At 36.6% G+C, this 12,660-nt stretch overlaps 1 protein-coding gene across 4 annotated transcripts in view; it reads right to left on the reverse strand.

Moving 5' to 3' along the window:
- Window positions 1–7,491: 7,491 nt before the first annotated feature.
- Tpst (tyrosylprotein sulfotransferase) overlaps window positions 7,492–12,660 on the reverse strand; it is a 532,464-nt gene continuing 527,295 nt past the window's right edge. For all 4 annotated transcript variants that reach the window (XM_081770746.1, XM_081770747.1, XM_081770749.1 and 1 more), the window contains one exon: window positions 7,492–11,156. In XM_081770746.1, coding sequence (XP_081626872.1) covers window positions 10,817–11,156 — 340 coding nt within the window. In that variant the 3' untranslated portion in view covers window positions 7,492–10,816. The remainder of the gene's footprint in view (window positions 11,157–12,660) is intronic.

Genomic DNA, 12,660 nt, shown 5'->3' on the forward strand with positions numbered 1-12,660 from the left:
TCTACGCTTGCATTTGAAACGCATGCTTTCATACACTCTGCCGTTTGTTGTACTTCCAAGCGATGCTTTACACCCTTCGCAGAGCGTCTAAGCACCACTGGCCGTTCATTGGCTATTAACTTGACTTTACTTGTAAAACGCTTGAGTCAAGCTCGAATGGAACACTGAATACAAGGTTGCTCCCTTGTAACTTCGTTACTGGAATACAGCTTGCGGTATGCTTGCACGTTTTCCAATCAAGTTGGATGCAAGCTTGGCAGGCTTGCAATTCAAGCTTACAGCAAGCGGTTTCCAAGTTGTCTCTGCTGCTAGGTTACTTTGAAGGGAATTAGTGTTTCGGATTTCCAAATCAATAAATGTATTTTTACCAATCAAAGGTTCGATACTTTTTGAACACACCATGTATGTAGGTACTCTATATATATTGACTTGCATGATAATGTGTGTTTTAAATAAGATTAAAATATAAAGGAAGACCATCTATTTTCATGCTATGGGTGTTAGTAGCTCTGGTACTTAATACTGCATAAAAAGCTGCTCTCTTTCGGTTTATTATTGACCCAAAGTTATATCAACAGATTGATAGCGAAGAAGATCTTCTCACATCTAGCTTAGAATTTGGAGAGTCGAAACTTGATAGACTTATTTCAAGGCAAGAAGGATCGTGTTTCGCAAGCAATCTTAGACAAGTGGATCTATGATGAAAAAAAAAAAAATACAGATATTTTCAAAGAACAATTTTCAAGAAAGATTTTGCTTTTATTTCGTACAAAGAATACGCAGACTTTTACGCCAATGTTATCAAAATTATGAGAAACCCTTGTTCCACGTAGGTTCTAAAAATCTGATTTACCTTCCAACAACTTTTCTATTGTGTCGAGGATCTCCTTTCACGTTTCCTATTAGGTATATTATATACACATGTTTTGAAGCTGGACTTCTTTTTAAGTGGGTGGAGCGGGGATATGATACCATGCTGCCAGAAGTTGCTGATAAAAGAATTAGTGTAAGTACAAACTCAAAAAAATTATGGATCCATATCTATTGCTATATATCATGTAATGAGTGCTTTTGTAATTCTAGCGTTTGGTTCAACTTTCTCGTTTGTAACATTTCTGGTGGAGACATAAATTATGTTATATCGCAAATATTAATCCAAGATAAAAGAAGACGTATGAATAAATTTTATCTAGGCGTTAATTAACTCTAGTGAGCAGGAAAGTGTCAGATCTGTGGGAAGTGATCTTGCATGATCTATGCAACTAGCAACTGTGCTGAATTCATGTCCCGGCACGCATCAGACCTAGAATAGATCGTAGATACATTGTTCAGAACTTTATCTATCATAACTCCAGGATATAAAACGTAATCATTCAATTTCTTTTAGGAAATTGAGAAAAGGTAACTACTGCCTGCATGAGTCCGGTTCCATTGTTTTTACTGAATAAGGTTCCATAAAAAATCCTTAAATTTTTATCGAATTGAAAATTCATGGAAATAATAAAAAAATTACAACTTTCGTGCATATATGTATACATTTTAGTAGAGCCTCCAACAATTCGGGCAGTACGTATCGAGAAAACAGTGAGGCTGCAAGAGATAAGGCCCTATTAGTTGATCATGTACAATCTCAACACACAAGTTGACAGCTACTGATGACGAGACTAGCGAATGTTACGTGGATTATCATTACTCTATATATTAGTCTCATTATTATGGCTATTGAGAATACCATCACAGGTGAAAAGTCTCATCTGTGAACAAAAAACTATTGTAGAAAATCCAGTACACTATCGTATTGTCGGATAAACCGTTGACAGAACTCCACTCTAAGTGCGAAATCGTTTGGTCTCATTTCTTGCACCGGTTGTATGTGATTGCTGATCTCTTGGTAAGCGCTACACACTAACCTTCAAAGCGCACTCGTGACGAGTGTTTGTTGACGAAGATTCTTTCACATGATCCAACGTCATCTCCTCTAACTGTGATGTATGGACAGTTCGTCGTCTAGCACCCTGGCCACCTCTTATTGGTTTGGAAGGTTCATACTCTCTCAAGCTCGTATTAGCTTCAAGTGCAGTGATGTCTTATGATGCGGATTATGTCTGTTTACAAACTTTGGTCTGTACGTCCGTTCAGCTTTTCAAGCACTACAATCTGCTGCACATTGCAATAAATGCAAGATTGTGTGAAGTGTAATTTTTCCATCTTCGATCACAAGGAATGCCCTTAAGACCCCAAAGAACCATCATTACGTAAACAGAATTGGACAGTGAATTATTTTCCTCAGTAAATCCAAACATTGTGAAGCAGTTATATCTCATATTTCGATAATGCAATGAATAATTTCGAAGACGCAACCAACAAATTACTGAAACTTCGTATTTGTTCAAGATGGCGTGGCGGTTGAAATAAGTGCTTTAGACCTTACGTTCCCTATCTCACAATACTTCTATTGGACCTCTCTACCATGTGTATAAATTTGACTCAAGAGATTAGAGTCAAACTGGGTGTAGGAACGCTTCCTTTTAAAGCTATGACTAGCCGAAAGTATGCCGGAAAAAATGCAAAAATAGCCATAACTCAGAACAAAATATCGAATCAAAGTTAAGTAAAAGATGATGTTCATTACTTTTAGTCATTAGATGCCATTAAGGCACAATTGGATGAAGCGTAGAGGAAGAGCAAGGGTAATTTCAAGAATTCCTGGGGTATTTTATCAAAAGTGCAAGAGAAAAATAACGACCAACACTGTACTATATTTCAACAAGTAAAAATAGTAGTACATTTTTCGAGTTAGGATAATACTGTTAAAACACGAAAGAGGGAGAGATAGAAGTATTTATTGTCTCAGTATAGAATGAGCTTTCAGAGGAAGAACTGTAATTTCGATGTACACATCTTTTGACAGTATGACTTATCAATATGCACATGCATAGAGAAGTATAGTGTGAAAGAGTTCGTAGTTTTTGCACTTTTGCAGTAGTACACATCGTATTACAGTCTACCAACAGCTAAAACACACGTTACAGCAATGGTTATGTAACCATTTAATTTGTGAAATATCTAGATTTCCACTGACAGTCAATTTGTGTACTGCGTCGTTCAGAACTTTGGAGTTTATGGAGTGTACGCGTACTTGAGTGGAAGAAATTGATATTTTTTGAATGAAAGAGGATTAAGACCTATTTCATGTCGTGGTAAATGTTCAAAAATATAAAGATACAACTGGAAAAAGCAAGTTTCTACGAGCATTTTAATCTTCTTTAGTGTTTTCATTTTTTCCGTGGTCAGATGATAAAATAGAAAAAGCTTCCAATCACAATAGTATGCACAATGGGCTGTGAAGAAACACTGTTGATACCACTCTTAATAATGCTATCATGCAGAATTGAGTAAACTAAAATAGAAAAGATATTACCGAGATTTTCATTTACCTATACATGTGTATTATTAAAATATTGACAAGAGCGACAGGCAGCAGACAACTAGGATTTTACACCGCTTTAGACTTTCTTTATCGTTAATTAAGTCTATAACCTATAATTAATTACAAATACTATGCATATTTCTTGGCAATAGTACAAAACGTCTCTATATACCTCAATCGTGGCAAGTCAAAGTCGCATTCAAAGTCACATGATATAAAATTTTATGCGAAGGTTTGCAACACTGCTATATTATCGCCTTGCGTGAAGTTCCTTTCTTAGATTCCAGTCGGCAAAGTGACGTTGATGTGATTGTTGCATCTAGTTAGCGGTCTCTGAAACAATGGTGTTAACTTTGGAACAACGAATATTCCTGGTTGAACATGAATACACAAACAGACAGTCCGTGTACAAGGTGAGTACAAACAGACAGTCAAAGATAAGTTTGCAGCTAGGTTTCCGGATACACATGTTCCGAATCGTCACACTGTAAGGGCACTGATCGATAAATTAGAGACATTGGAACAGTAATGGACTATGATCGAAGTGGTAGACCGTCAGTGCTCATGAAGAAAAAATGCTACACATATCGGATGCAATGCAACGTAGCCCTCATAAACCACTTCGAAAACTTGCCAGGAAGAAGCAATAAGTTTTGGTACGTACAATAGGTGGTTCGTAAGAAACTGCGTCTTCTCCCGTATAAGGTGAGAGCGGTGCAGCAGTTACTTTCTCCCGACAGTGTAAAACGAGTATAGTATTGTGAATGGTTTACACGGTTTGTTATGGACAAGTCTGACGATGTTTTGGATAATGTTTTATTTTACTGATGAGGTCTGGTTCCATTTATCAGGTTACATCAATGCCCAGAATTCACGTTTGTGGTGTGCAGAAAACCCACATGTCATACATGAAGTTCCTCTGCATGACCAGAAGGTAGGGGTGTGGATTGCAATATCCAGAAGAAGAATAGTCGGCCCCATATTTTTCAGACAAACAATAGATTCAACTCGTTATAGTGAAATTATTCAGCAGTTCATGGGAGAACTAACGGAAGACGCAATTCGTAATGCCTGGATACAACAAGATGGCGCCACAGCACATACAGCTCGCCAATCCATGAAATTACTGCAAGAGGTTTTTGGAGATCGAATAATTTCAAAGGGATTGTGGCCACCTCGGTCTCCTGACTTATCTCCTCCGGATTTTTACTTCTGGGGTTATGCAAAGAATTCTGTTTATAAAGGGAACCCACACGCTACAAGAATTCGAAACAGCTATTCGAGATTTTGTTCATAGCATTCCACATGAACAACTTGTGAAAGTATTTGAGAACAAGAAGAAACGTGTGCAAGCATGTTTGGAGGCTCATGGGGGACATTTCCAACATTTGCTGTGAAAATGTGTGTGTATATGCTACGCCCTGTACATAGTGCTTTTATGCCATAAAATATAATAAATTTTGAGTAAAATAATTTTCTCGTTGCTTTGAATATGTGACAATTCAGGTGTATAGAGACTTTTTGAACGCTCTGTATTACTCTGGTAGTAGTAAGAATATTTTTTAAAAATTAGGTGAAATTGCAACGATTTTCATTCCATCACGAATCTGGTGAAATTCTATATAATCTCAATGGCAACACTGGTTGTGGCATTTGTAAATTTAATACTACATTCTATAAATGAAACTAATATAAATAATAAATATATTTTTGAATTTTTGGGGGGTGCTGAAATAACTTTCTTCAGGGAAAGTGACACTGATTCTGGCGCAAAATTGCTTGCGACTTTTACGGAAATAGATCATAACTCTTAGGACAAATATTTAATTAACGGGCACACTCTCTCTAAATAAAAGAGTTGAGTTGAGTTGATTTTTAGTTTAGCGTCCCTTTCAGCAGCGAGGCTATATGAGACGTGGACCTACTGATTAACGTGGAATCCGAATCACATGAGCTCCCGCCGGGAATCTCTAAATAAAAGAATCAGGGTATAGAATAATGTTGGCTTACTTTCACTTGACTGGTCGTGTAATCTTCTACAGCAGTTACTTGTGAGTTCTATCGTAGGACTTCAATTTCACTTTAATGGATCTTAATCTTTATGAACATTATATTCTCAGACGTCGCAAAGAAGAAATCAAAAATAATATTCTTTGAAATATAATATTGATTGAAGTTTAACATTCTTTCTTCAGGAGTGAGGCTAATACAGAAGGTTGTTCGCTGTACATCCGACCATATTCAAGTCGGTGCTGCCACTTGGCGTATTATGCTGGAACTATGGTGGTAGCAGTGTTGTGTCTGACCTTTTAGGTGCGTGACTGATGGTAGTGAGTGATATGAAGCTAAAAATCAACCAGTATTGGGTTACGTAATGACCCTTTTCCATGCTAAGTTTTCGTACGTACGCATTGTGAAATAGTTTCGGGAGAATCGGTTAACAGTCGAGGTGATAACTGCGAAAGCTATTGTGGCCCGTTACACACAATAGTATCCCCTTGTGAAACATTCACCCACGAAAACCACCAGAAGAGCAAGCAAAGTGACAGACGTAGTGCTAAGAGGGATCCGTCGATTGGCGTGCCAAGAAAATCTACCTACGTAACGTGATATGGGCCACAGATTCCTTCCGCACTGTCAACTGTGAACAAAACAATTCGCACGTGCCTCAGGTTGAATTATGTGCGGAAGGCCCGTGTATACCACCTGGTATGAAATGTACCTGGTGGATTTCAAATGGAAGAAAATTGTCACAGTAGATGAATCATATGTCCATCTCACTGCTGGTGGTCACATTCGAGCGATCCTATATCCTGACAATGACGTTAAGGGTCGCAACAACTTTGTTCGTCAGTACAGGAAGAATTTCCTTCGTAGATTTATGATTGTTACAGGATTCGGATATGAGGGTAAGTGGATGATATGCAAGGTGAACGAAAATGTGAAGGTGAATGCAAGATACTTCCAACAATCCATTCTGACACCTATCTATCAGAGAGACATCCCACAATTGTATGGAATAGAGAAGAATCAGATGACGATCCATATGGATAATATTTCGAGTCATACTGCCAGAATATCACTACGTTATCAGGAAATGACAGAGGAATTAGGAATTCGTGTCATTCCGTTTGAAGACATTCCTATGAAAAGCCCAAATGCCAGTCCAATGAATTTTTGCGCATTTGGATTGTTGAAATGTCTTCAGCATCGCCGCCCGCGCACTCAGGATGGTCTACGGAAAGCTTGCAGGGAGGAGTGGGACAGAATTCCTATCCTGCGCCGGAGCTAGCTGCAATGGAAAGTGATGACGTGTGATAATCCACAATGCTTGGCGTGCAATAGAACCTGATCGGTGGTGGTGGCGCTGTATCTCTTCAAGGTGAGTACCCGTCAAAAATGGTCAGATACAAAGCGAACAACATTCTATATAGACTGAACCCATTTCTTTAAGTGTCAATTGAATATTTGCTCGAACTTTTATTTGAAACTTTGTATTCCCTACTAGGATCGAACACATAACTACGTACACAAGGCACGTTCTTTAACCACTTAGAAAGGAAGGAGCATGGAATATGGAAAGAATTATCATGCATAGATAGGGGACCCATTGAGATCTTTTTACACTTACAAACATATCTAATGGAATCTTCACTTTGTGATCTAGGTGCTAACATACGTGCTCCGTTGCTTGGATTGTAGTTCAACGCTCCTTTCAGCATCGAGGCTATATGAGACTTGGGTCTCACCTTAACGTGAGATCCTAACCACATGAGCTCTCACCGGGAATCAAACTCAGATCTCCCACGCCGAAGCATATGTTAACCGTATAGTTCCTTTGTGTGGACGTGGTTCTGATTGAGATTCCCGGTAGGGTTACTTGTTTCGCATAGAAATCTGAGTAGTGGTTCGGATCGAACTTTACGCAATATATAAATCCCTTCTCAATTAGCATCTATGCTTAACAGAGATGTTGATTTACTGTGACCTACCTAGTGAGCAACGCTGCTTTCGCATGGTACAGGTAAATGAAATGGGTACAAAGGAAAAAAACACCAGGAAAAAGTTATTTAACTTTATGTATACGTATAAATTATCAACTTCACATGTTGTTACAATATATATTTTTCTCTCATTAAACACAACGAAATGTACTTTTCGTCTATGGCAAGATTGCATAATTATTTAGTGCAAATCCAATTATAATAATATTCAGGTTTAGTATGGCTTACATGCTATCCACGCAGCTACACAGCGACAAGTCAATTGTTCACCATATATGTATCGAGCATAACAAATATAAAGTAATTCCAGTTGCACTAAATCCTTGTACAAACTTGCCATGAACGAACTACAATTAAGAACGAGATGACACATTTTCGTATCGCGTCAGTATCTCATTATCAAGTACACAGAAACAAAACAAGAAATGTAGTAGAAAATTCGTTTATATGGAATGGACACGCAATTAGCAACCTTCCCTCTCAAAATATTTTCTCTTGGTTTTTAATATGGGCGTGTAACTTTTACATCCAACCATTTAAAACATTTTCTTTTTGTATCATAAACGGTTCTTTATGTCATAGGTGACTTTCCGTAATATATAGCACATTTCAGGAATTCTGTACATGCGTTGTTGTAAATATAGGTAAGTGGTAATTATGCAAAATTAACAATGATCATATCCAGGTAAGATGAATATCGCAGTTCAAAGATATTTAGCTACATTTTCATTAGCTGCGAATAAATTTATACTCTTTTTGAGATTAAAATAAATTATAGATTCCAGACACACATAATTGTAAAACTGTTCATACATATTAGCAACATTTATAGAACAATGATGGAAAAAATACAAAAAGGCCGACGGTGAATATGAATTTGGACCCGGTTTTCCACTTAATAAGTTATTGTTAAGTGTGAGCCGCCTTATTTCAGGTGTGCCCTCGGAAAATATGCGAAACATACTTCGCCTCCAACTCCGAGACCCTCTGACGGAGAAAATCTTCCCTTCGCTTAGAGAAAAGAAGCGAATGACCTCAGCCGTGTTGCCAATTTGTCATTCAGTCGCTTGGTCTTGACGAGTGAAGATCGTAGGTTACTTAGAGTGGCTAGCAAGACAGAGCACAGTGAAGTCCGTGAAATAATTCATTGTGGCAACGCTTCCGCATTCAACAATTGAAAGATCTCGGCCGCAGCAACTTGTCCCTCCTCTTTCGAGGGCGGTACAAGGAAACACACATCGACAGCAGCACCAGCAAGGGCACAGTTGAAATAGAAAGGCTCTACCAAACAAAACGATCAGCTTTCTGAGTTCGTTGCTTGTTCCTTCAGCTATAATTAAGGGAGACTGCTTCTCGTAACATTTTCTAAATGAAATCTTATATTCTGAGGATAGTTTGGAGAAGTATGTTGCTTGATTTTTTTAAATTTCAATTTCTACACTGCTTTGGGTACTGTCATTTAACGTCTATTGCTTATAAATTTTCATGAAAATGTTTCTATTTTCTGTTTATTGTGACCACGTACAAAAAACGACAATTTGTGATCACTCATTAAAAGGGGATTAAGTATTTGTCAATATTTAGACAAAATTACCAAATTAATCATGTTTACAATAAATGTACTTGGAAAAAACACAATAGATAATGCTTACAGGCTGAAACGTGGATTACCTTTTACAACACAACTAAATAGTTACTATCGAATTTTCGGATCCAGTTAATGAGTTTCTTCGTGACTATGCGGTTACCGTACGCACCTTTAGAGTGAGTATACTCGGGTTCGATTTCCGGCAGGAAGTCATATGGTTCGGATCTCACGTTTAAGCTGCAGGTCCACGTCTCATATAGCCTCGCTGCTCAAAAGGGACGCTAAACTCAAAATCTAATCTAATCTAATTTCGTTATTGTCGTCAGTTTTATAGAGAAAAGCGTACGTTGAAGAGGCATAAAACAAGAAGACAACGTGTTTACATAGAAGGTCATATTGGAAGTTGAAATAAATGGTTTATTTTGGTTTAGTTCGTAGCGTATTTCGTGTTTTCGAATATCTCACAATTACTATAACTTTTAGCTGCATTTTGAAGCTTCTTCTAACGCCTTGTTATAAATAATACAATAAACAATTTGCATGATTTCTTCTGAGAATCAATGTCCACAACTTTTCAATCACCTTTTGCGCTAGGCACACAAATAGTCCATTAATAAAAGTATATCACAACCGATTTGGTTCAATCGTACTTCGTGATTAAAAAAAAAATAGTAAACGGTGATGTACCAGAAATAAATTATATGAAAATCAGGAACAATTATCATAAAATAATAATAAACTGGTGAATAATAAACTCTAAGTACATACATTAGCAAGTTTCACCATAATTTACTTTCCGTAAATACTATTTCATATTTCGTTGAATCACAAAGTTTGTCTGTCAAATTGGTCACAATTCTGGAATCATAACTTAAAACTTGACATACAATTAAAAAGGAAACCTAAGATATATATATGAAATAATCATAGGCAGCACTCAGAGAAACAGGACAAAAATAAATTGGTCAGATCTGTACATATAGTAAAAATACATGGAAACGTATAAGAAGGAAAAAAAAAAAAAAAAAAACATGCACAACGGCCAGTCCTATAATGGCACATATAAATACACATACATACAAAAAAAAAAAAAAGCAATTGTATAGGTAGCTTTTACAGCTGCCTTTTAAACATAAGTACATCGCTCATGTTATTTTATCACGTATACAGTGAAACCTATTATGTTGGCTACCTGCATAATTTGGCCGCGGATACTTGGAAGCATGTAGTAATTAGTTATGTGCTATTATTACTTCGTCAGGTGGTCATTTTCATAAGTCGTGTATTGTCTATGGAAATAAGGATGGCCAACTAAGGCAGGTTTTACTTGTTGATTTCAGAACAATTATGTATTCGTCCAATACATAAATTAGTAAAAAATAATAATTATAGTGTAGTTGATAATTACCACTCTTTTCATGAGATTTGAGATTGGTTTCTATTTAATTACGTAAACTGGCCATCTAATTTGGTATAGATGTAATTCATATTTTCTTTTTGAAAAAAAAAAAATAAAAAATAAAAAAAAGAACAGCAGCAGAACTGTAAAAGATTTGTGCTACCAGATAAAATTGCTGTCAAATACAGGAAAAAACATACACATACATATCTTGATTGATACTGTCACGATTAATATTGTTCTTCTTGTTTACACATGTACTTTTTTTTTGGGTGTATTTTTGATATGTCACACATCTGTACACGACCATTAAGATCTCATGGAATCTTATGAACACTAAACGTTTGCTGTTTTTTTTTTTATATTTTGTTTATACACTTATCGTATCTCCTTCATCATGTACCTTCCTTTTCATTATTATTATTGTTATTATTATTATTACTATTTTCATATTTGTACTTATCCGAGGTTTTGATTTTCGGTGCACCTAATATTTCTTGAGCTTTAAAAACCCACAATTTTTCATTTTGCTTAATTGCATTCGTATTATCTGCTACAAAACTATCCGGTGAACCATAATTCGGTGGATTTGCGTACGGGTCGTAGCCAAGTGCTGACAACATGGGAGCAACGTTAGCCATATCTTCTACTACGTCTTCAGGAATATGCCCCACCCATTTCGTGAGGGCTTCAAGATTCACAGGCTTAATAACTTGGTCCGATGATCTCTCCACTCTGAAAAAGAAAGTTAAGCATAATTACATTTATAGAGGAAATCTCAATAACCTACAATCCATTAGGTGACTTAATTATGTTCCTACCTTAATTAGATAACTTTGGCCACAATATTTATACAGTCTTTTTAACGACGTTGAAAATCTAGATCATTTTTATTCCTTAGATCATTGATTTGTATGGGCAATTATTTTTCTATTTTCGAACTGGAATCTCATGCTTCTATTTTACTGATTCCCTTCTAGTTAAACTATCGTTTGCTTTTTCAAAATGAATTTGTATTTTCGCGCTTTGTAACATTAGTTTAGGGACTTAGAAACGAGAGGTCGTACCACTGAAAGGAAGCACTGGTTACTGGACGAATGTCTGTAACGTACTCCCAGTATAAGTGTTAAAGTAAGTTAATTACTGTATTACTGAACTTAGATCCATGAATACCAAAATGTTTACACTCACATTTACGTAAGGAGTTAATTTTCGTTATAAATGTATATTCTCAGCTGCTAAAACAGCATCTACGCACGTAATACATAAAAATATTATTATACAAATATTAGACCAAATCCAAGACAAAATCAACTTCTTTTTAACCCTCAATGAAAGAAAAAATGAATTACAACAATATTATGAGTTATAATTATCCATTCATGACAAAATTTAATTTTCACAAACTTAATGACACTTAAACAGACTTGGAAAGGGAATCAGTAAAGTCAAACCATTAAAGCCCGTCATTTGAAAAACAGAAAAATAATTCCCTATATAAATCAATGGGTTAATAAGCAAAGATGATGCTGGCATATAACAGTGATAATATATTAAAGTTAAATCACACGGGAAAAAGGCGATTATGGCAGTTGTTATCGTCTTTATATCAAACTAGCTTCGTCCAACCTCCAACCTACTTCACTTGGATCGGCTAAACGAAATAAAGCTCTTACTACGAACAAATTTGGTGTTGCGCGTGCCCCGTATGTTTTTTTCTTCTTTCGCACCTCAACCACAGGTTGGTGGGCAATACGGAAATTTTAACACTTTTCTCTGCCCTAGGAGAGCTGTTTTATACTTCGATAAAGTCTCTTCTTCGTAACTGCATCTAGATATTCTATCCTGGCTCTTCCTCTTCCTGGGTTTCCTTCTGCCTTACCCTCTATCAGCACGGTGATCCAATCGGAGTGCCGAATAAGATGGCCAAGCATGCTCTTTCTTCTTTTTCCGATTATCTTCATAATCTGTCGTCCTTCATTAGCTGCCTTTAGTACGTCTTCATTCCTGTTCCTTTCAGTCCATGATATGCGCAGCATTCTGCGCCAATGCCACATTTCAAATGCTTTCAGCTTGGATATTTCAGTTTTTCTCAATGTCCACTTCTCTGATCCGTAAAGCGCCACGCTACACACCAGAGTATGGCTAAATCGTTTTCGAACGTTCAACGACACATTCCTTGATGTTTTCAGTCCTCTTGTTTAGCCTGTGCTATTGTTGAACTTACATCTTTTTCACT

The sequence above is a fragment of the Thermobia domestica genome, chromosome 9 (genome assembly GCF_964235325.1).
Source record: "Thermobia domestica chromosome 9, izTheDome1.hap1.1, whole genome shotgun sequence".
Taxonomy (NCBI): domain Eukaryota; kingdom Metazoa; phylum Arthropoda; class Insecta; order Zygentoma; family Lepismatidae; genus Thermobia; species Thermobia domestica.